At 46.7% G+C, this 23,430-nt stretch overlaps 1 protein-coding gene across 2 annotated transcripts in view; it reads left to right on the forward strand.

Annotated features, from left to right (window-relative positions):
* COL4A1 (collagen type IV alpha 1 chain) overlaps positions 1–23,430 on the forward strand; it is a 147,329-nt gene that overhangs the window by 115,528 nt on the left and 8,371 nt on the right. For both annotated transcript variants that reach the window (XM_004423171.3, XM_087435857.1), the window contains exons 25-49: positions 2,810–3,001; positions 3,547–3,715; positions 6,391–6,483; positions 6,572–6,676; positions 7,171–7,268; positions 7,957–8,107; positions 8,341–8,454; positions 9,171–9,338; positions 9,455–9,544; positions 10,348–10,500; positions 10,656–10,754; positions 10,861–10,950; positions 11,967–12,106; positions 12,562–12,688; positions 12,782–12,862; positions 13,401–13,499; positions 14,569–14,619; positions 15,732–15,917; positions 16,530–16,663; positions 17,735–17,807; positions 18,609–18,680; positions 19,853–19,981; positions 20,992–21,090; positions 22,009–22,221; positions 23,160–23,337. In XM_004423171.3, coding sequence (XP_004423228.1) covers positions 2,810–3,001; positions 3,547–3,715; positions 6,391–6,483; positions 6,572–6,676; positions 7,171–7,268; positions 7,957–8,107; positions 8,341–8,454; positions 9,171–9,338; positions 9,455–9,544; positions 10,348–10,500; positions 10,656–10,754; positions 10,861–10,950; positions 11,967–12,106; positions 12,562–12,688; positions 12,782–12,862; positions 13,401–13,499; positions 14,569–14,619; positions 15,732–15,917; positions 16,530–16,663; positions 17,735–17,807; positions 18,609–18,680; positions 19,853–19,981; positions 20,992–21,090; positions 22,009–22,221; positions 23,160–23,337 — 3,104 coding nt within the window. The remainder of the gene's footprint in view (positions 1–2,809; positions 3,002–3,546; positions 3,716–6,390; positions 6,484–6,571; positions 6,677–7,170; positions 7,269–7,956; positions 8,108–8,340; positions 8,455–9,170; positions 9,339–9,454; positions 9,545–10,347; positions 10,501–10,655; positions 10,755–10,860; positions 10,951–11,966; positions 12,107–12,561; positions 12,689–12,781; positions 12,863–13,400; positions 13,500–14,568; positions 14,620–15,731; positions 15,918–16,529; positions 16,664–17,734; positions 17,808–18,608; positions 18,681–19,852; positions 19,982–20,991; positions 21,091–22,008; positions 22,222–23,159; positions 23,338–23,430) is intronic.

Here is a 23,430-nt window from a genome sequence, read left to right on the forward strand (position 1 = left end):
CGTTTCTGTGACATGTCCTTCTGAAAGCGAGTGTTTGATTGTGGGAAAGATGGACAGATCAAAAGAGGTTGCGTCCTAACTGAGATGATGAAGCCCAAATTGCCCTGAGCAGGTTTCGTGGTCGTTGGAATGGATAATTGAAACGAACTCCTCCCGACGGTTCCCACCGAGGCACCCCTTCTTAGAAGCAGACGGCGTAGTTGGTGAATCTTCTCCAATTTATGTAGCCAATGCTAAATGTTCAAGGCAGTATTTGATCCCTCAACATTTATCTTAAGGGATGTGGATCAAAAGACCTTAGAATCGCTTAGGATTAAGAAGTTCTGTGGCAAAGAAACTGTGTGAGATGTTCTCAGGTCATAAATGTCACTTTTCAAAAGAATCTAGATTTCTCCCTTAAATAGAGTGATAGATAACAAGGTCATCATTATTAAGGTAAAGAATTATATTCTCTCACCCAATGCTCATAGTATTAGAAAACTTTATATTTCTAGGCTATGAATAATCACCATCAAATAACATAATGATGCTTCCAGGTTGAGAAAAATATACATTGGTTATAATTTCTTACATTGGTATTTATTTTTTATTGGTGAATGTTGCCAGTTCAACATGTACTTCCTCCAACGTCTCCCTAGTTGCAGACGTTAAGGACACAAAGTTAGAAAGCCTTGGTCCTGCCCTCAGAGCCCTGGAAGACAAGTGGAGAGACAGATGTGTGAGCAAATGCTCCTAATAAAGAAAGCAGTTTCTATAATGAGGACCATACAGTACCCCACGGAGACAGGGGAGGAGGCAGCCTGTACCTACCAGGAGAGGCTTCACGGAGGAGTCAAAGTTTAGCTGGGATTTAAGAAGGCACAGGAGCTATTATTAATTCAAGAGGAAAAGCTACAAAATACCACAACACCTTTCAACAAAATAATGAATTTTCCATGACCCTCTGTTAAACTTTCTGGCAGGTGACTGGTAAAAATAGTGTGTTGCCATTCTAGGGACTAGAGCAAATAGACTGGGCATCTTCCACCTTCCTGAGTGGATCTGAGTGAAGTGTCCTTCGTTATCAGGGGCACTTCCAGCTCCGACCAGCTGTATCTGTCCAGGAGAACTTTCTGCCATGATAGAAATGTCCGAGGTCTGCACTGTCCAGTTTGGTAGCCACTGACCAGTGGTGGCTATGGAGTCCTTAAAGTGTGGCTAGTATGACCAAGGAGATGAAGTTTTAATGTTATTTAATTTACATTTTTAAATAGTATTGGACAGTGCAGACTCGTTGCCACCTCTCTGGGCTCCTGGAAGTGCGCTGGATGGTGTTGGTTGTGCTTCTGAGCAGGTGTAACCATGCCGTGTTCAGCACGGGAAGAGCAGGTGTTCTGCTTCTGTAGCCGGCATTGTGTCAGCTCTTAGGAAGCAACATGGGCAGGAATATAAGTCAGCCCCATTAGGTTAGTCCCGCATTTGCCATTTCTTTGCTTTGAGCAGGCCTCTGAACCTGCTTGTCCCCACATTTGTGTAACAGGCAGCTTTTCCTAGATAACACCTAAATCTTTAGCTCTCATGTGGTGTGAGGATAAAGTACAGGCTCTGCAGCCAGGAATAAGCACTGTCTGGCTGTGTCGTCTTGGATATATCACCGAGTATTAGCTCTTTGAGTATTAGCTCCCTCATCTGCTAAGCAGTGCTTTCAATGATTTCCCTAGAGAGTTGGGGTGAGACTCAGAGGTGATCCACCAGGGATGGGACACATAGTTGGCATGTGACAGATGGCAGCCATTTCTTATATCTGAAGATAGTAAGCATTTGGACATGTCCCTTATCTTCCAACTCCTTCCTTTGAGAAGTGTGCACTTCACATGCACACGGAGGTGTGTGTGTGTCTGTGAGTCATGTATATCCAAGAACCACTTGAGGAGTTTACGAAAAGGAATTCAAATTAAATGAATTGTACAAGAGCTTAAATTCTGCCAAGTCAGCAGGAAGACTGAGGCGATTTCTTTCTCAGGCCTAAGAGAACAAGTAATTGAGACAATTCTTTGAAACCTTCGCTATTTTCCTTGTGAACCCCAACTCTTAGAGTGGCTGGAGGAGAAACCATCTGTGCATGTGGGCATTCCTTGAAGATTTAACTTTCTGGGAACTGTAAAATTTTCTAGAGTGTATCTCTTGGGAAAGTCAATTCTAGCCTGCTGACTACTCAAAATAACAGTTATAGAGCTGGCCCAATGCTCACTTCCCAGAATTTCCTCTCTCCCTGGTGCCCTGGAAATCCTTATCTCTTCTGGAATTTGGGGTGCAAGCATAGACGGAAACCTGTGCAATTTCGGTAATGACCAGACTTAGAGAAAACATGGCTGTTCCCAGCCTCGTTGACACTTCAACCACCATCTGCGCCCAGAGCCATTTCTCTAGTTCCTGGGCCCAGGAAGTGACACATTCAGTAGCTTCCAACAGTTGCTAAAATGTTCTTGTGAATGCTTAATGGTTGCAAGAGTCAAGAAAGTTACCTGAGGACATCCTATGAGCTGGGTGCCTGGTACCACACTTACTCCCTCCACCTTTTCCTAGTCTGTGTTTGGAATACCGAATAAAGATACATTTAAAGTGTTTTTAAGAGAAACACAAGAAGTGAGGTCATATCAGGGCTTTGTCATAGAGCTTGCTCCTAGAAAGTGAAGGAGGGGATCTAAACATATTACCATTTTTCAAGGAGGTGGCTTTTTTGATTTTGTTGTTGACTGTGTAACCAGTCACGCTGGTTTGTTCCATGGATGGATGTCTTCAGTGGCGTCATAAGGCTTTGTTCTTGTAGGGCCCGCAAGGTTCACCAGGGCTCATGGGCCAGCCAGGAGCCAAGGGAGAGCCTGGTGAGATTTACTTCGACATACGACTCAAAGGTGACAAAGGAGACCCAGGGTTTCCAGGACAACCTGGTATGCCAGGCAGAGCGGGATCTCCCGGAAGAGATGGCCATCCGGGTCTGCCCGGCCCCAAAGGCTCCCCGGTATGTGTATTTCCGGACTTTGAATATGCACTTTACAAATGGGTATGCAGAGAGTGAAGAAATGAATAATTTGTATTATATCTATGTATTTTCACTTGAATGGTGATTGTCATAAATGAACTTGTTTCATGGTTCATGAGAAAACTTAAGTCTATAAGTGTTGGTGTTGATGGTGTTGATTTGAATAATTAGATGATAATGGATCAGTGTCTTCTGGGGGAACTGAAAAGACTTCCATATGTCAGCTGGGATGTGCAATTTAAAGTTAGTGGCATTCAAGAGAAGATTCCAGATATAAATACCTTACTCTTTGAAGTGTCTCCTTATGCAAGGTGAGGGAGGGAGGGTGATTGCTCAGCTTAGAGAGAAGAATGCTGGTTTCATTTATTAACTACAAGTTGACCCTTGTAGAAGGTTGAAGTAAATAAATAGCATAAGCCGTTAAACTCTGGTACTTATTTACTACAGATGGTGGAAAAAATGTGACATGGACAGGAGTGTCGGTGTGTCTGCTGATAATGTTTCTTTTTCTCTTTTCGCTTCAGGGTTCAATAGGATTAAAAGGAGAGCGTGGCCCCCCCGGAGGGGTTGGATTTCCCGGCAGTCGTGGTGACATTGGCCCTCCTGGGCCTCCGGGGTTTGGCCCTACTGGCCCCATTGGTGACAAAGGACAACCAGGCTTCCCAGGAAGCCCCGGATCCCCCGGCCAGCCAGGTGAGGCCTGAGGACCCCAGGTGCAGCATGAAGGTGCACACGAGTGTGGGCTCAGCGATGCGGGGACATGGGTTTCGTTCCAGTTCTTCTGGGGGGGGGGGTGACCTGGGCAAGTCCTTCCTCGGCCTTTCTGTACCTCTATTTGTTCATATACGAGATGGGCCGGGTATCGTGTAGGATCTGGCTGAAAAGCATTAGAATTTATAGATGATTTTCCTTATAATAAGTATATAGTATATGCCAGCTAAATTTAGCCTTTTATGTGGAAGTGATACCAACATAAGGCCATTTTTATCTCTTCATCTGTGTATTTTCTGTATTCCTCCAATGTGCAGTCCGTTCTGGCTTCTGTATATCCCAAGCAATGTGCACCTCTCCACTGATATGCCCATGCCTATTGACTAATTCATTTGGGCATCTCATGGGAAGGCAGGGTTCTTTGGACAAGACAATAATGCTGGGAAACGTAGAAGGCAGCAGGAAAAGGGGAAGAGCAAGTGTGAGGTGGATTGACTCCATAAAGGAGGCCGTAGGCATGAGTCTACGGGAGCCGAGTAGGGCTGCTGAGGACAGGACATGGTGGACATCACTCATTCACAGGGTCGCCAGGAGTCGGAGCCGACTTAATGGCGCGTCACAACTGACTCATTCTGCATAAGTTTCAACTTCGCTGTTGCTGTTTAATTCCATGTTGGTTTCAGTTGTTTGCTGACTTTTTAATGTGATTTTATTGCCAACCACTGTGCTAAGTGGTGACCAGAGTGTGATAAACAAGACAGATGCCCTGCCCTCCTGGAGCTCACTGACTGTCCAGGGTTTGGCAGAGAATGTGGAGAAAGGACTACATGAGTTTCCCATGCACATTCTCTGCTACATCCTCACAACTGCTTATTATCAGGGACAAAAGTGAAAAAGGGGTAACTTCAGGCCTTGCGCACAGTAGGATCTCAATAATTTATTAGTTGAATATGATTCGGGGTAGAAATGGAACATTCATATTGTTTCCTAGAAAATCCTGGAATGAGAAGAGTAGAGGCCAGTAATGGCTTGGGTATAGAGGAGGAAAGGAAAGGTGCTTTATTAAGAAATGTTTCAAAAGTTGTAAAAATGAATGAAAGGACTTTGGGTGATTAAAACTGTGTGACTAGTAAACCTAGAAAAACATAGTAACTGAGTAGCTGGATAGTCAGTATATCCAACAAGAACTATATAGGAGCAATTACACTGTGACCTTCTTGCTCACTAAGTTGCCAATTGTGTCACTTGCCATATATCTAGCTGAAGTTTTATCAATTCCTGTACCCACTGGCACTATTATTTCTTTATGAAGACATGTGTAAGGTTCATAAGCACTTTAACATAGGAAATATTAGCCAGTCTTTGATGGAAGTCCAAGGATAGCATCCTAATATGTCTGTTGTTATCATTCTCATTGACTATATAAGTATTGATTACTTAGCACCAAGTTATGACTCCATTGATAATTATTCTTTGCTTAGCAGGGATCCCAGAAATATCTCTTTTGTGACTCCTTTGGAGGCAGGGAAATACTGGGTTTGACTTAGAAAGACCCTCAGTCTTGGAAAAGGGACGTCTGATCACTTGCCCCACAGCTCCTGATTCCACAGTCAACATATCAAGCATTCTTGGTGCTTGTGGAATCTGAAAACTTGTAAAGCTATAAAAAGGAATCAGACTTTCTTCTTGATCAGAAACTACTGTCAGAACAACCAACTGGGACACATACAAATACATCCTGGCAGGATGGGAAAGAAGGTTCCTGAAGCAGGTGTTGTTGACAGCACTGTGAGTCACACTCTGTAGACTTCCTTGGCCATCTAGACCCAATCAGCTTTTGGATTAGAAACCCAGCCTTCTTTGATCTGCCAGAATTGGGTTTACTCTGGTCATCATAAAAGCCTTGTTCCCAGAGGTGGAACTTATAGCAAATATGTGCTGGGATCAGTTGTTGGCTTTTCCCACAGCCTGTAGCTAAAGAGCGTGTTGGCTGTTGCTGGGAGGCCCTACGTATCTTGAATTCTTGTAAAGTATGTGACGTCAGTGTGCATGTTCTTGGAGTGAGCCCTTTGGTCTTTTCTTAATAGCTAACTCCTGACACCCAGTGGATCTCCTAGGCAAGAGTGCCAGGGGGCTGGGCCTGCACCTCCTAGGGTGGAGACAGAAGAGGTGGTTTTCCTGTGCTGCTCGAGATGGCACCAGGCTATCCAGCTGCACCATTACGGATAATGCACAGTCACCCACTTAGCATGTTCTGAAGATAATTTACCACCAATGAACATAATTTAGGTCGGCCTCAAAGCAACTTAGAATTAGTACTGTCTGACAAATTGAGAGAAAACTGTAGAAGTGTTTTGACTTTTTGAGGCAGGCTAATTAAAAAATTACCCAGGGCCATCTCACCGTTTGTTATTATAGATTTTTCAGCTTTTTGTGACTCTTATTTTGGACTCTTCAGGAATTCTTTTGTCAAACAAACATCTAGGTCATATTTGGAGATAAATTTTGGGGGGAGGAGGATCACTCTGTGGAATATTCTAGAAAAGTGGAGGGAAAAAATGAAGGCCTGCAGACAGAGCCTTCTGTCTGGGAGCACAACGTGCACTCAGAGGACCTGATGTGGTGGCTCACTCACGATGTTCTTTCTCTTTTCCCAGGTCCCAAGGGTGAAGCAGGAAAAGTTGTGCCCTTACCTGGTCCCCCTGGAGCAGAAGGATTTCCAGGGTCCCCAGGTTTCCAAGGTCCCCAAGGTACATTCAGGGTTCCAGTTCACCTGGAGATATCACGGGAACATGTTTACGTTTTTCTCATGTTGACCATCGGTCTTTCTTACAACAGGTGACCGAGGTTTTCCTGGAACCCCAGGAAGGCCTGGCCTCCCGGGAGAGAAGGGTGCTGTTGGCCAGCCCGGGATTGGGTTTCCAGGGCCTCCTGGCCCCAAAGGTAAACCTGCAGGATGAACCAAAACATGAGTGGGGCCATTGCTCTTGCTGGCCTGGCTGGTCAGCACCAAGGGCCATGGTCTCTCCACTCATCCTCGTGTGAATTCTGTGAGAAAAAGAGGCAATGGATGGAAACACACTCTGCGAGTTAGTGACCGTGTCCTTAGGGGGAGGCTTGCCCAAGAGTCTGCACAGTGTGGGGACAGTGATTTCAGTCCCCAAGGCGACAGGAGAAATGGCACCTCCCAGTGGAGAGGTGTGGTTGGGAAGGTGTTGGGACGTGAGGACCTGGAAGCTGCCCAGGGGGCTGGCAGATGCTGCATTTGTTTAAGACCCACCTCGAAGGGGTTCTCTCCTACAGCCCACAGGGGCCTAGGGCTTCCTTGCTGTGGCCATCTCAGATCAGATCAGGTACATTTGGGCAAGTGTAAAAGAAGTGAAGAAAGTGGGGAATCGCATTATTACATCATTGATTTTTTTAACTCTTCAAAACAGGTGTTGATGGCTTACCTGGAGATGTGGGACCTCCTGGGAGTCCAGGTCGCCAAGGATTTAGTGGCTTACCTGGCGCTCCAGGTGTGCCAGGCCAAAAGGTGGGTACTGAGTGCTCTCTGGATTGCTGTTTCCCCATGCTTGTTATTAATCAGACACATAAAATGTGGGTTATTATTAAATGTGGGATATGTTGGACCAGCGTGTTTTTTTTTTTAATGAAATAGTGTAGAATAGAACATACCAGCATGCAGAACACATGGTAGTAAATGTTTTGGGGGGAATCATTTGTTCCAGCTGTATGAGCATGCTCTTGCCTGTGTGTATCTTGGATCTCAATGTACAATGCGTGTCTTCTTGTGGTGACAGAAGAAAGCTATTTGAAGGCCACTGTCCTCAAAGACGTAATAGCCGCCCAGGAGAGTCTAGTGTGGGTTTCTCAGCCTCAGCGTTATTGACATTTTGGTCCAGTAATTCTTTGTGGCGAGGGCTTCCCTGAACATTGTGGGATCTTTAGCAGCCTGCTCGGTAGCCTCTCCCCACAGATACCGAAGGAGCACCCCACACCCGCCCCCAAGTTGTGACAACGAGAAATATCTCCGACATTACCAGAAGTCACTCAGGGGGCAAAATGGCCCTGGTTGGGGACCCCTGGGCTAGTGTGACTTCGCTGAAGAGGGTTGGATGGGTATTATTCTTGTTAAATGCGTCAGCAGTGTCAGATAACAGTCTGCACTTGTGCTCTGGGCTTGATGAAAACATGACTTCTCTCTGCTTCGGGGATTCCAGGGAGAGCCTGGAATCGGTCTGCCAGGACTCAAAGGGTCTCCAGGGCTTCCCGGCATCCCCGGCTCACCTGGGGAGAAGGGGAACATCGGGGGACCAGGCATTCCCGGAGAGCACGGAGCTATCGGCCCCCCAGGCCTTCAGGGAATCAGAGGTAACTTCTTACAGAAGACTCTAGACTGTGGCGGGGACTGGGTCTGTTTGTTTTGTGTCCCCAGAGCACCTGTTAGGTTCTCAGTTAATGTTTGTTGAATGAGTGATGAAAATCCTAGAAGGCGAGAGCTGATGGTTTTCTGTTGTTGTGGCTTAGTGTGTGAGTGGGTAGTGTACGCTGTGAACCGTGCTGTGGTCCCTTTGCGGTTTATTCACAATTCCTTCCCCCTCCAGGTGACCCAGGACCTCCTGGATTACAAGGTCCCAAAGGAGCTCCGGGAGTTCCCGGAATAGGCCCCCCTGGAGTGATGGGCCCACCTGGAGGACAGGGACCACCAGGGTCATCAGGTGATGTGACATTCTTCCAGATTATCCTGTCCCTAGATCATACTCGCGATGGGATAGGAGCTGATGCTGGCGTCTCCATGAAGGGGAGATTAGCATAGCTTGTGAATAAAAGGGGAAAAAGTAAATTCTGGTTTAGGGCAATAGGTTCGGCTGTTTGCTTAAATGTGGCGTCACAGGTGTCTTTCTCTTCCTCCCACTGAGCTTGGTTTACATGCCAGAGAGACCTCTCCTCTGTTGTATATGCAATAACTTTTTCATTTAATTCACATGATTGGTGTCTCGATCTTATCTTTCTGTAGGAGGGTTAGTAAGTTGTGGGTAACGTAAATTAACTGAACCCATGTCTAGAAGCTGCCTTTGCCTGTAATAATAATCCTAGAACTGGGATGGTGATGGCAGAGCAGGGCAAGACAGTCGGTGACAAACGGTTGAAGAGACGCTAGTCTTAGCCCTGAAGACTGCAGAGAGAGGCGCTTGGAGTGGTAATTGGTGACCACTGATGGTGGAAAGGAGGGGCGTGGTCTTGGGATATTATTACCCATGACTGCCTCGATGGCCCCCAGCACCACTATCTGAGAAGGTGGAAGCCATTCCGACCCCCACCGTGGGCATGTTCGAATACCTTCTGCAGAGGGGAAGAGTTCAGCACAGTGAGGGGCGTTGCAGGGCACTCTGTAAATTCTGCTAACGGTTATTTGCTCTTCACCCACCTTCAGGCCCTCCCGGAGTGAAAGGAGAGAAGGGTTTCCCCGGATTCCCAGGCCTTGACATGCCAGGCCCCAAAGGAGATAAAGGGACTCAAGGGCTCCCTGGCCTAACTGGGCAGTCCGGGCTCCCTGGTCTTCCCGGACAGCAGGGGACACCCGGGCTTCCTGGGTTTCCAGGTAAATGATTTGTGAACTCCTGCCCCAAATGGACGAGGAGGAGACGCCCTACCTTGTCTTGTTTATGACCCTGAGCGTCTGCCATCAGTGTTCACAGTGTTTCCATCTGGCCACAGGTCCCAAGGGAGAGATGGGCGTCATGGGGACCCCGGGGCAGCCCGGATCGCCGGGACCAGTGGGCGTGCCAGGATTGCCGGGTGAAAAAGGTAGGGAGCTGGTAACTCCAGAAAAGTCCTTCTTGAGCGTATGTCTCAATGCCTTCTGGGAAATTCTCAAATGGTTGTAGGTCATATTCAAGAGGCAGAGGGAAGAATAAGTTGAAGAAAGTGTCTGGAAGATTCCTTCTTCCAGGAGGAGTTCAAGACGCCCAGAGCCTGTGGGTTTAAAGGCTGTGCTCGGGCAACAAATCAGAGAAAAGACAGGTTTTCAGGTTTTCCTTATTGGCGCAGTCGGGATTCTCTTTTTTTTTTGTAATGGTGGAATTTTCAGTCACACAAGGCACAAGAACTGAGTCCTTAGAATCAAACTGGACACCTTTACAAATCTTGATTTTTATTTCTTATCTTGTTATTTGAAATTGGTCCAAAATAATTTTTTAAAAAAGAAATCGACTTTGAATGTGGGACATAAAAATGGTCATTTGTTTAGTGGAACAGGAAAATTCCCATCCTATTATTTTGTATAGAAGGGGCACTATGAACAGGAGTGATAAAGACTTTTAGGAAGGAGAGAAAATGTGAGATATTTAAACTGATAAGCCAAGTCACATATATTAGAATTATTAGCAAATCATGAATTCTAGAAAATGGCTTTTTTGTTTGTTTACTTGGGGTCAGATTCTTCTGGGTAACTCAGACACTCGCCATTTAATGTCACTTTTGGACAGGCTGTTAGTTCCTCATACCTGCTTTATCAGTTGCTTCTACTGGCCAGAAACAACGCCACACTCTGTCATGGCCTCTGAGACACTTGGCCACGTCTCACCAGGGGCCTTCTCTTTCCTCTACAGGGGACCACGGCTTCCCTGGCTCCTCGGGACCCAGGGGGGACCCTGGCTTCAAGGGTGATAAAGGAGACGTCGGTCTCCCTGGCAAGCCTGGGTCCATGGATAAAGTGGACATGGGCAGCATGAAGGGACAGAAGGGAGACCAAGGAGAAAAAGGTAACCTGGAGGGAGGTTTTAACAATGGAGCTAGAACAACTTGCCTAACTGGTTCTTTAGTTCTCCACAAGTAATATCACGCCAACCTGTGTTTCTGTAACAGTTTGCCTTATTTTAAGCAGACATGGGTCATTATTGTTTTCTGTGACATGTAGGACAAATTGGACCAACTGGTGATAAAGGATCACGAGGAGATCCTGGAACCCCAGGAGTGCCCGGCAAGGACGGCCAAGCAGGACATCCTGGGCAGCCAGGTGCGGAGTGGAGTTCAGTTTGCCGGCGTGGCAGGAGCTCACGCTGAGGCATGGACACGGCACTTTTCATGGTTTGTAACCTGTTGGGTTTTTCTCTTTATTCTAGGCCCTAAAGGTGATCCAGGCATAGGTGGAACCCCAGGTGCTCCGGGACTTCCTGGACCCAAAGGATCGGTTGGTGGAATGGGCCTGCCAGGTACATTGGTTCTAGAACAAGAGTCTTCTTTTTAGCGCCTGCATGTGTGGTGCTGGGGGGACAGGTCTGCAGAGTGAGATCCGTTGTGTCTTTTACATGAATCCACATCCTCAGTCCTGTGTGCTCTCCTGCCTAGGGCTAGATGGCATCTGGCTGACACTATAACCAGTGCTAAAAACACCCCTTACAATTTAATAAAATAAAACATAGGCAGCACACCATCAACTTTCGATTCTCTGCAAGTGATTGTCTACTTGGCTCTTATCTTCCTAGGAGACGTTTAGTTCTCCATTCAGTTTTGCCAGCACAAGAAGCTCGTGCCTCTGAAGCCCCTTGACATTAGCTCAGAAGGATCCCCTGGGCTCCTCTGTCCCAATCCTGAATGGCCTCAACCCTTTGCCTCTGGTGTTTGCTCAGGGATGGCAGCCAGAGGGAGGTGTGAGAGAGAAGGCAGAGAGCTCTAGAGAGTGGGGGTGTTAATGCTTCTCAGAACTCACCCAGGGAAGCGAAAGGCAAGACAGGAGGCCTCCTCTCTGACTCCTCCCTAAGTCTTGACGAGGTGCATTATCACTTGATTTGAAATATAAACACCTGGGTTGCTGTTGACACCGTTTATAAATAGGCTTGGCTACCCACATACATTAGGAAACCAGGTACACACGTACCTTCGTGGCCTGCCTCCCAACCCCTCTGATTCCTTTGGATGATGAGAGTTGATTATAGAATAAAGGACATAAAAGCCATTTTTAATCTTGCAAAAGTAAACGTATTTTACTTTCTAAGTGGTTAATGTATTTCTTGTCTCTCTTTGTGAGAGGATTGTCTTTAGAAGACACGTTTCTTAGTGTGGCTCTGACGTGATTGGGTGATGGGCACCGGCCCGGCTGACTCCCACGTTGATAAATGCAGGGATCCGTGTTTTTACTCATTCTGGGCTGGTTGTCAGGCTGCTTCTTTATTTTTAATATTAGCACTTGCCAATCACACGTTCCAGTTTCAATTGTTCGTGTTTGCAGGAACGCCTGGAGAGAAAGGTGTGCCTGGGATCCCCGGCCCGCAGGGTGTCCCTGGCTTACCTGGGGAGAAAGGAGCCAAAGGAGAGAAAGGGCAGGCGGGTCTCCCTGGCATCGGAATTCCGGGACGGCCTGGGGACAAGGTAACAGCATCCTGCCTGGAGACCTCCCCTCCCATCCATCCAAGCGGAAATGCATCATGAAACATTTTTAATAAGTATCAGCACATTAAATGCATCATAACATAGAACAATTCCCCTTCATTTATTATAAGTTGTCCCTCCTCCCGCCTTCTACTCACGACCCTTCCCTGGGAAGAATCAGCAGACTTGTTGAGAGGCCAGGGTGGCGGCTCTCTAGTAGGAGTGGGGAAGAGGGACATGGGAAGTGCAAACAACAATGGGCTCTTTTACTCTGGGTTTCTAGTTTTTCCTCTATTTTCAGAAGTGGACTTTGATTAGTTGGTTAGAAAGCTGGAAATGGAATGTCTGCGATGCAATATTCATTGCACCAACGTGTATACTATTATCCAGAAAGCGCCTGCAGACACGCATCCAAGGACAGATATAAAATTAATGGGCCCACTTTTTCCTCGCAGGGAGATCAAGGGATCGCAGGTTTTCCAGGAACCCCTGGAGAGAAGGGAGAGAAAGGAACCACTGGGATCCCGGGAATGCCCGGGTCTCCAGGCCCCAAAGGAGTGCCGGGCAGTGCTGGCTATCCAGGTGGGTGAGTGGGGCCTTCTCTGGAGCTTGGGGTTCAAAGACGACAAAGAAAACAGCACTGATGGGCGTTCTGGTATTTTGTTTTTTCTTCAGGAAGCCCTGGGTTGCCTGGAGAGAAAGGTGACAAAGGCCTCCCGGGACTGGACGGCATCCCTGGCATCAAAGGAGAAGCAGGTAGAGACCACGTTCTAGAACAGAGACGGGGGGCCCTCAGAGACGAGGCCAAGGGGACATGAAGGCTTCTGGGGAGTTTGCCTCTCAGGTGGCGGGTCGTGGGCCCAGATGTCACTGGGTAGTCTCTGGATGACCAGAGGCCAGGACCCACCCCTCCACGCTTCAGATGAACAAACTGAGCCTAAGGGGGCTTACGGGGTCTTTCTGAGGTCTGGCCACGAGTTAGGAACTAGAACCAATTCTCCAAACTGGTTTTATGGCTAGTTCTGGTTGGTTCTAGAAACAGGTTTGCGTGTTTGGCGTGGAAGTTTGATGTGCTTTCTCTCTGCTCTCACTGGCTTTTATGGATTGGGGTGCAGTGGTGTTGCCAGCAGCGTGGAGGGTCCCTTCTGAAGGGGTGTCAGGAGTAACCCTGTGGAAGCCAGGCATGCTCGGGGGGATGGACTCCCTGGAAGAACGTCGGGAAGGGAGCATCTTACACACAGACCAGGTGCTGCAAGGGGTTCCATGCCTGACTGACATGACCTTTCTCTTTGAGGTCTTCCTGGGAGGCCTGGCCCCTCGGGCCCAGCTGGCCAGAAAGGGGAGCCCGGCAGTGATGGAATCCCGGGGTCAGCAGGAGAGAAGGGTGAACCAGGTATGACCGGCGCCCGTTCCTTTTCACAGTGAACTCTCCCCTGGCATAAACATCTCCCAGAGACTTACAGACCATGCTAGGTGACCAGAGCTGGGTACCAAGTGCCACCTATGCCATACGTCCTTAAAGCTGTTTAAACACCGATATGGACTAGGGGAGCAGGCTTGGATGAGGAGAGGGGAACGGGGTCTTCATTTATTCCATAAATACCTGTGGGCACCTACCCTGAAATGGCCTAAGCTCTCAGTGGGGAGTGAAGGAGACACACATGAAAAGCCCGGACCACTGCCTTCTCCACCTGGCCTTTCCCCCTTGGAGAAATGGTCCTGGGAGTATTTGCTGCCCCCTGAATCTGCTCCTCCAATCTGTCACTGATGGGAGTGCTGCAACTTGGGCAGAAGCGCCAGCTTCAAGCTCTGACGATGACAATCACATATGTAGTAATACTCGTATGTAGCAGGACAGTAATACCTGCACGGTCTGAAAGAAGTTACCCCAAGGAGGGGAATGGAGGGGGGAATGTCGGGGAGGAGCGTCCAGGGGAGTATTGCTGTTGGTATTGGTCTCTTTCTACTGCTCGTTTTCTCATTTTATACACCTTATGTTTATACTATATATTATGTTATATATATATACCTCCTCCCCCCGTTTGAATCTTCCCTCAAGCTCCTTACTCACGTCTGTGGGCTCCCCACTGTCTGCTGCCCCACATGTCTCTGGCTCCCCGCCCCTTGAGAAGAGCTGCTAGTTGGATGGTCGTCTGAGAAAAGCCAATTTGTGAGTCTCCAGACAGCAGTAGGAAATAAGTGCTCATTTGTGCAGGTCATTTCTGCTAAATGCCGTAATGGTTCGGAACTGAAAGGCACTTAGTACTAAATTATATATATCCAGTCTGGGGTATCTTAGAACTGTAGGAATATAATCTTACTCGCAAGGTACAATTAAGTAATTTCTCTGTGTTCTACAAACAGTATATGGTGTTGGTGCAAAGAGTTGATACTGCTCTGTGCTATACCTGCAGACTGACTGTGAGGAGAGATAAATGTGGCTTCTTAACCTTATCTTATAGGTCTACCCGGAAGAGGATTCCCAGGGTTTCCAGGGACCAAAGGAGAGAAAGGTAACATTTGCTGAATGCGTTCTTCCTTTTCAACTAACCGCTGATGTGCATGGTGCCAGCAGAACAGGGCGAGCAGGTGCAAGGAAGTGATTGGCCATGGGTGCTGGGTGCTGGGTCTGGACAATCTGACTGACACATTCCACTGGCCAGTGACAAGCAGCCATGAAACAGCAGGGAGAGAATCCCAGGGAGGGGCCCTATGATCCTTCTCGGTGATGACCCTATTTCCTTCTCTTCTTGTTTTTTCTTAATAACCTTGAAATAATCCTAGAATTTTGGTGTTTTATTGGCAAGTTTTGGGTAATAGGTTTAAAACTAAGCATGCAATTTTTTTTCTAAAAGCTCTTTAAAAAAACTTTTAAAATAGTTTTTTTAATCAATCATTGATATACAATAAACTGCACATATTTAAAGTGTACAATTTGATAAGTCTTGATATATGCATGCACTTGTGAAAATAACACCGCATTCAAGATAGCAAACACATCCATCACCCCAAAAGCTTCCTAGGCTGCTTTGTCATCCTCCCTCCTGCCCCTTCCTGCCCCCCACCCCAGCCCGAAGCAACCATCTGCTTTCTGACACTATAGATTAGCTTGCATCTGCTAGAATTTTATATAAACGAAATCCTACAGCATGTACTCTTTTTAGTCTGACTTCTTTTGCACAGCATAATTAGTTTGATTTTCATCTGTGTTGTTGCTTGTATCAATAGTTCATTCCTTTTGCTTGCTGAGTAGTGTTCCATGGTGTGGATATAACACAGTCTGTTTATTCATTCACCTCTTGGTGGAATAAGCTGTTAATTTTATCAGTGCAATTGCTTGTAGGCTTATCTATGCATGTATTCAGATGTCTTTGCCATAGAACACTTCCTTTAAAAAGTATAAAGACTGACAGCCAGGTTCCTTGTATCCTAAGTTTACTCTTCTTCATGGCCATGGTTGGCCATGGCAGGAGTCCAGTGTGTTATTTAATAAAAAGGAGGGAAAAGGGTACCCAGCTTGTTTTCCTCCTGGTGCCTTCCAGAAGCCCCTCCCTCCTTGTCGGTGCACCTGGGTTTCTCTTCTGCCCTGCCTTTCTCGTGATCTCCAACTGTATTTATTGTTTAGGTTCAAAGGGCGATGTGGGTTTCCCAGGATTGGCTGGGAGTCCGGGAATACCAGGATCCAAAGGAGAACCAGGATTCATGGGTCCCCCGGGGCCACAGGGACAGCCGGGATTGCCCGGAGCTCCGGGCCACCCTGTGGAGGGGCCCAAAGGAGACCGGGGCCCCCAGGGACAACCTGGCCTGCCAGGTAAGGATGTCTCACCAGGGACAGAGCCTGAGCCAAAACAGGAGGCACAAACATACACAAGTGTAAAAGAAATTTAAGTGCTTACATTCCCAACTGAGTTTTTATTTATAAGTTTGCAGCGTTCACTACAGCTTGAAACTGCTTAAGACATTGGGCCCCTTGTATTTGGCCTTCATTAGGTCAATGCTTTTCTTCTGTCCTTTCTGTCAAGGAATTTAGCACATATGGGAGTAATTAGGGAGAGGCAAGAAAGGACATTATTGAGGAAGCCTGGAGCACAAACGCCACGTGTGGTGGTTGTTTTAAAGCAGACAGCACTCGGGCACGCCTCTGCCCCGCGGCCAGGAAGACTGCTCTGCAGCCTGGCTCCTCCAGCACAGGAACCATAGGGCATTCAGACCCTGAGACTGTGGTGGTTATATCAACATTTCCTGCCCATTGAGCAGATTCTTCCTTCTAGAACCTGCCTTGGTTTCTTCAGGGCTCACGCAGCTTGGTGGTGGTGTATACAGTTAGGAACCATTGGCTGGCAGTGATGACAGCCACAGCCAATGGCACTTGTACATAAAATCACTCTAACCTCAAATGTGTGACTTCTGTGTCTCCTATTAGGGCTTCCGGGACCCATGGGGCCTCCAGGGCTCCCTGGGCTTGATGGACTGAAAGGTGACAAAGGAAACCCAGGCTGGCCAGGGGCTCCTGGTGCCCCAGGGCCCAAGGGAGACCCAGGATTCCAGGGCATGCCTGTAAGTTGTCCATTTGTGGGTCTTGTTTTTGAAAAGGATCACAGAATAATCTGTGTGTGTGTATGTGTTTACATGTATGTATACATGTGTGTTACACTCCCAAATCCTCTCTGAACCAGCTCCTTCTCTCTTGCTAGTCATCAGCCATCTTTATTGGCATCGGAGCAGGCAACTATTATAGCATTTGTTACAATCTAGTTTTGTAAGAACCATTAAAGGGAAATGTTACACTACTGGAAATTACAGTTCAATGCCTGGGTTTAAAAGTCTATTTACAAACTTGATGCAAAAAGCAAGCCTCAGTAACATAGAAATATACTCCCCGTTCCTAGTGCCGATCTGTGGTTCTCTGTCTCTCTGTGTATACATATGTATAAATGTGTGTGTGTGTGTGTGTGTATATATATATATACATGTTATTTTGGTTATGGCACTTTTTAAAATAAGGTAAAGCAAAGAAACAAGTATGTGTAAGAAACAATGCAACTTTTTAGGTAAAGAGAAAGGAACAGCTATGTTGAAATAGCTAGAAAATGAGATAATTTTTTAAAATACATGAATGTTGCTATATTATGAAGGAAAATATCCTTTGTTAGTATTTTTTTTGGTCTTCTTTCTGTATTTAAAATTACTTTTCAGATAAGATAAGAAGCTAATTCTAAAGAAAAATCCCTATACTTGAGTGTTTAGAGGAAGGTTTTCCAGATTGGTATGTAGCCATAACAAATGCTTAGGGAGTTCTGACTCTGTTCATGGCATCGCGCTGTGGGTTGGGGACAGCCAGAAGTAAGATTTGCACCTGCTTTCAGAACATACGGTGTGGATGGACAAGCAGAGGGGACACAGGGAATGAAGCAAGTTGTTCCAATTTCCAGCTTCCTAATTTGGGCACACACAGAGGTTTTGTCATTCTTTTTACATTATTCGAGAAACCCCAAGGCACCATTTGCTCACAAAGCTACTCTGTAGAACATTGAGGGACTGTCCCAGCTTCCCGACAACCAGTTACTTGAGAGGCTTGTTGTTCATCTCCTGAGCAATTCCAGACTGATGTCCTCTTTGTGTGTCTAGGGGATTGGTGGCTCTCCAGGAATAACAGGTTCTAAGGGTGATATGGGACCTCCAGGAGTTCCAGGATTTCAAGGTAAGAGAGTCTAGGAGATGCTGCTGGAAGACACAGAGCTTCCTAACCTTAGGCACTGTCATAGTGATAGAACCGGCATAATTACAGCACAAGATAGTGTTCTCTTTAAATTAAAAATGCCATTTCTGTGTGGCAGCCTGCTTTGTATAACCTTGTGAAAGGCTGTGTAAAGACATTCTGATTTTCTTAAGAATCAGTGGATCATTTGCATCTCATTTGCATCTCATTTGCATATCAATAAAAATCATGGATTTGGGCCATTCATTAATTTATTGATGTATTAAGCAAACATTTATTGGGTGCCTACCAGCTTCCAGGCACTGCAATTTTCACTGCTGAGTCAGATATGTATGAATGAAGGGTGAATAAAACAGGTTCTTAGCCTGCAGGCATCTTGTGGTCTATTTGGGGACATGTGTGAACCTGATTGTGACCAAAAACAGTATCATTTTCACCTCCACTGGTTGTGACCACGTTATGGTTTCTTGTGTGTTTGGAAAAATGTAACTTCTGGGTTCTAGAAAGAAGAGTTTCATGAAAAGTTTTACAGAGCTGACCAGAAGTAATGCTCTTTTCTTCCACGAGCGTAAATTGGAACTATGTTCACTGTGTGTGTGTGTGTGTGTGTGTGTGTATGCATGCTTGTATATATATGTGAACACATGTTTAGATGTGCATATGTACATGCATGTATATACACGCACGTGTATGTGTTTCCACATATGTCTGTACATACACTCACACACACACTTGTATATCTTTTGGAATTCTGTGTAAAGTCAATGTTCTACTTTCCTCCAGGTCAGAAAGGTCTCCCTGGCCTTCAGGGAGTTAAAGGAGACCAAGGAGATCAAGGTTTCCCTGGAACTAAAGGTAGGAGAATTTGGCAGGGGCTTTACTGGTGATTTGAGGAAATATGAAAGCCATTGAACACGTAGAATTAGGATGATTGATTTCACATTTGTGAAAAGACTTGAAGATTATCAGAAACAGTTGATTAACGATTCTTTGGTAGCTTGTCAGGATTGCTGTAGTTGGCTGATCTAATTGACATGGTACCAGAAATTTGATTTGAAAGGCAAGTATGTTAAATCTGTGACTGAGGTAGACCCAGTGGAGAAAGTGTGACAGACTCAAGACTCACAGACCTTCACCGGCTCTGAAGGTAGACCGAAATGACCCTCTCAAAGTCGCCATGGGATAAAATCAGTCTTGCATGAGCAGGCTGAATGGATTCTGGTGGGATACTGAGGAGTTCTCATAGGAAACAGTCTTCTTGACTTCTCCACCACCAGGAGCCAACAGTGTGAAGTGGCTTCAAAAAACACAGGATAATCCTGGAAGGAAATCGTTTAAGTGTAGCACGCACCCTGTTCTAGTGTCTGCTGGTCTAGTGTCTATTTCTAGGGCCATGTTTAATTTTCAAAACCATGTTTCAAGAGAGAGAATGAGCAACTGGAGTGCACTGAGAAGGAAAGAAAAGAAACAGGAAATGTGTGAGGAAGGAGGGAGAGAACTGGAGGTGTTTGGCTGAGGAGCGGGGCTGAGGCCGAACCCAGAGGCCTCTGCAAACTCTGTATTGTTGCTACACGTAATTCTAGAGCTGTCACGCAGAAGGATTAGGTTTATTCATCGTTAAAAAATTAAGACCAGTGGTTCTAATGCACAGTAAGGCAGGTGTCAGGTAAGTGTAAGACAAAGCTTCCCAATCGCACCTGTTGGAGTATCCGAGTCAGAAACAGGATGCTGGCAGGGGATGGGCTCAAGTGAGGGCCAGACGGTGTTGTCAGGGTTGCAGAACTGAGTGGACAGTTTACCTGTTGACCCCACCGTCTGCTCCAGTCCCTAGGATTCAGGATTTTAGGTTAAATAGTGAAGACGTGCAGATACGTGGATGTCTTGTGAGGATCTGATTGCTTGTGTTTTTGGTGGTAATTTTACTCCTAAGAAACATTCCGTTTGGATCGGGTTTCACGTTGCGCTCGCCTTCCGAGGCTGCTTATGTTGCCGGTGAAACTGATCCGTGGCATCTCTGATTCCCACAGGTCTTCCGGGTCCCCCTGGCCCCCCGGGGCCTTACGACATCATCAAAGGGGAGCCGGGGCTCCCCGGGCCTGAGGGTCCCGCAGGTCTGAAAGGGCTTCAGGGACCTCCAGGTCCTAAAGGACAGCAAGGTAAGAATGCCTGGGCTGCGGAGGGAGGCACGGGGCGGGGAGGGACCCGGCTGGACTTGCCTCCTCACCCATGTGTCTCAGGTCAAAGTCCCCGGGTGATGATTACGTAAACACATATTTGAGTATGACTTTATTACCTTCCTCTAATGTACATCAAAACCAAATGCAGTTTGCAAAGGGAGCTAAACAAGCCAGGACGAAATACAGGGAAAGCTAGAGGGACATACAGCTCAACGTATCTGTGCTCCCTGAGAAGGACGTGAGCTGCAGGGACCTGGTCATCTTTCCCAGCTAGAGACGGGACGGCAGGAAGCAGCGATCTCGAATTGGGAGACTGGGTGCTCTCGGCAGCTGCCCAGAAGCTCCGCCCAACTGGCGAGGATTGGTGCTAATCCCTGTAGTTCCCCGACACCCTGGCGTAGAATTTTTCTGTTTATTCAGGCTAAACACTTGCGATTTCAAGAGCTGTTGGTGAGGGGTGGGTGGAAAATAAAGGAGAATGAAAACGTTTAGAGTTAAAAGGTAGCATCCATGAAAATGTAAGTTTAAACTACTGAAGAAGAAACCGTACATATGAAAACAAAAAACTATCCACGTCAATATATCTGTCACCTAAAAATTATTTGAGACGCTGGAATATGGCCAAGGGGAAGATGGTTGAGGAAACAAAAATCCGTCAGATATCTCCCTATCCCCCACATAGCTGCCTTCTCCAAAACTACCTGCAAACAATAACAACCATAACAGCAAGAGGCCAGGGAGAGCTCTGGTTTTGGTGATGAAGCCCGCACCCTGCAGATATGAGTTTGGCAGTTGTCTCGCCGAGTGTAGACAGGGCGTTGCACGAAGCAGCTCATGGCTCTTGGGGAAAACTGTCTCATCTGCAGTCTAAGCCTTGTGCTTGCCTCCCGGGGGGCTAAAAAGATGTTTCAAAAGGGAAGGAAAAGGTACAGAGGTACAGCCTACTGCTCTCCAGGACTGGATCTCGAATTCTTTTTCTTTTCCTTTAGGTGTGACAGGATTGGTGGGCGTGCCTGGACCTCCAGGTATTCCCGGGTTTGACGGTGCCCCCGGCCAGAAAGGAGAGACGGGACCCTTTGGACCTCCTGGTAGGTTTGCTGTGGCCTCGCAACCTAATTACCCGCTACCTGCAGCTTTGGGTTAGAAGCAGTAGGCCAGGCATGCAGAAACCTGCAAAATGAAGTTGAGAGTGTCACTTGAAAGATTTCCAAAGTCTGTTTCTTAGAAGAAATAGGATCCTATAGAAGAGCTAAAGGTTGTCATGTGTAGAGAGAGGTTGATCAAAGCACGGTGTTTCCAGATTTCCAGATGTTGTTGAAAGAAGGCCAGTAGTGGTGGTCCTGCGTGGTTTCCTGTGAGGGAAGCAGGCTGCAGCTACAGAAATTCTGTTTCAGCAGTGGCCGAGGGAAGTAGGTAGTAATGTTGGTGTTGGCCGAAAGGGGTGGCATAGAGTTGATCTGCTTCTTAAGGAAGCGGTAACTCAAATATCCCCCCATGAGGAGCTGCCAAAGGCTGAGAGCGTCGACTGACTGAAAGGGCCCAGTGCAGCAAAAGGTCTGTGAACAGCTTTTTGGGTGGTGCAGTTACCCAGGGGACGGAAGGACCCGCTGCCCCCGAGCTTCCTTACTGCTCCACTTCCGTGCACAAGCTGGGGCCCTCTCCGGAAGGGAAGCCACCTTAGAAGGGGATTGTTTTACTAATTCTATAATAATCCTCCCTTAGGGGAGCCCCCAAATGCTATATGGATGACAGGCATGGAATCACGTCGTTTCCTCAATTTATTCGTATATTCCTTTTCGCATATTTCATTTATTCGTTGCACTAAATTTTTTGAGCATCTGCTTTGCACCAAGCACTGTGCTTATAAAACATCCCAAGCTGGTCTGTAAAACGGGAAAGCTCAGACACCATGAAGGAGGTGGGTTGTTGTGTGTAGTTCGTCTTGCTTGAAGCTCTTCAGGGGAACTCTCTGTAACTAGGGAAACTAATTCTCTTCTGTCTTCCAGGTCCAAGAGGGTTTCCGGGCCCGCCAGGCCCTGATGGATTGCCAGGATCCATGGGTCCCCCAGGCACCCCGTCTGTTGATCATGGCTTCCTTGTGACCAGGCACAGTCAAACAATAGATGATCCACAGTGTCCTCCCGGGACCAAAATTCTTTACCACGGGTACTCTCTGCTCTACGTGCAAGGCAACGAGCGGGCCCACGGGCAGGACTTGGGTGAGACACTAAAGATGCCTGTATTCATCCAACACGGATTTCTGCATTCAGCGCCCTGTGTTCATTTCAGGGTTCCAAGAAGACCTAGTTAATGAAAAGAGGGCTTGGCCCCATGTCCCTCCATCCTTACCAAATGAACCATCAGTTCAACAGTTACCATATTACTGATGGGAAGCCAGGAAAATGTAAAGGCTGAATCTTTGAAAATGTTTAAATTAATAAAACTTTTGATCTCTCCTTCAAATTACCAACTAGGATCAAGATTTCTGGAGTACACACTCAACAGTTTGCACTGAAATTCTTAAAATAGGGCAGGTTTACTGTTGCTGTTTAAAACATGTCCATGTTATCCTGTCCCAAATTTGTCTGCACGTCCTAAACTCTGTCCGCTATTAGTGTGATCAGTAGAAGGCTGCACGTCTGTCATCGTTTTGTTAGTCTCCTCCAGACATGCTCCACCAGATTATGTCCTAATGTCACAGGCCTCTAACTTGTACTGAGGCTGGAAACAACAGCGGCTGTGTAAAGAGATCTCCGCATTTTTGGCAAACTATCATTAAAGACATTGTCCAGTGTGTTCCTGTCCATTGTACAAGCCCCATGTTAAATTCCTTCTAGAATCCAGTCCTAGAAAAAGGTTTCTCTTTATTGATAAACTGGTTTGTTTCCTTTCATCAAAATATTCTACATAATTCTTTATAGTTTCCCTTTTGCCTTAATCCCTTTAAATTTAATGTCCATTTGCAATCACACTAGTCTATTTGGTATATTTACTTCTTTCTTTCTGTTTATAATTTAAAACATTTTTATTTCCATTTTACTGGCTACGTGAGATATACGTCTTGCATTATTGGGCAGCTCAAATGCATCTTACACAGAGGTGGACTGTGAATTATAAAGCAGATACCTCATGTCGTCTTCTCTCCCTGGGCCTTTAGGCACGGCTGGCAGCTGCCTGCGCAAGTTCAGCACGATGCCCTTCCTCTTCTGCAACATCAACAACGTCTGCAACTTCGCCTCCCGAAACGATTACTCCTACTGGCTGTCCACCCCTGAGCCCATGCCCATGTCCATGGCGCCCATCACCGGCGACAATATTAGGCCATTTATTAGCAGGTGAGTCAAGCATTTGTAGGAGGAAATGTGTAACTGAAGAGGAAAAATCACTTGTAGTCTAGACAGAGGTTTTTTTTATTTTTCCCCACAACA

Source organism: Ceratotherium simum, chromosome 10, assembly GCF_057802395.1.
Source record: "Ceratotherium simum simum isolate JZ-2026a chromosome 10, ASM5780239v1, whole genome shotgun sequence".
Taxonomy (NCBI): Eukaryota; Metazoa; Chordata; class Mammalia; order Perissodactyla; family Rhinocerotidae; genus Ceratotherium; species Ceratotherium simum.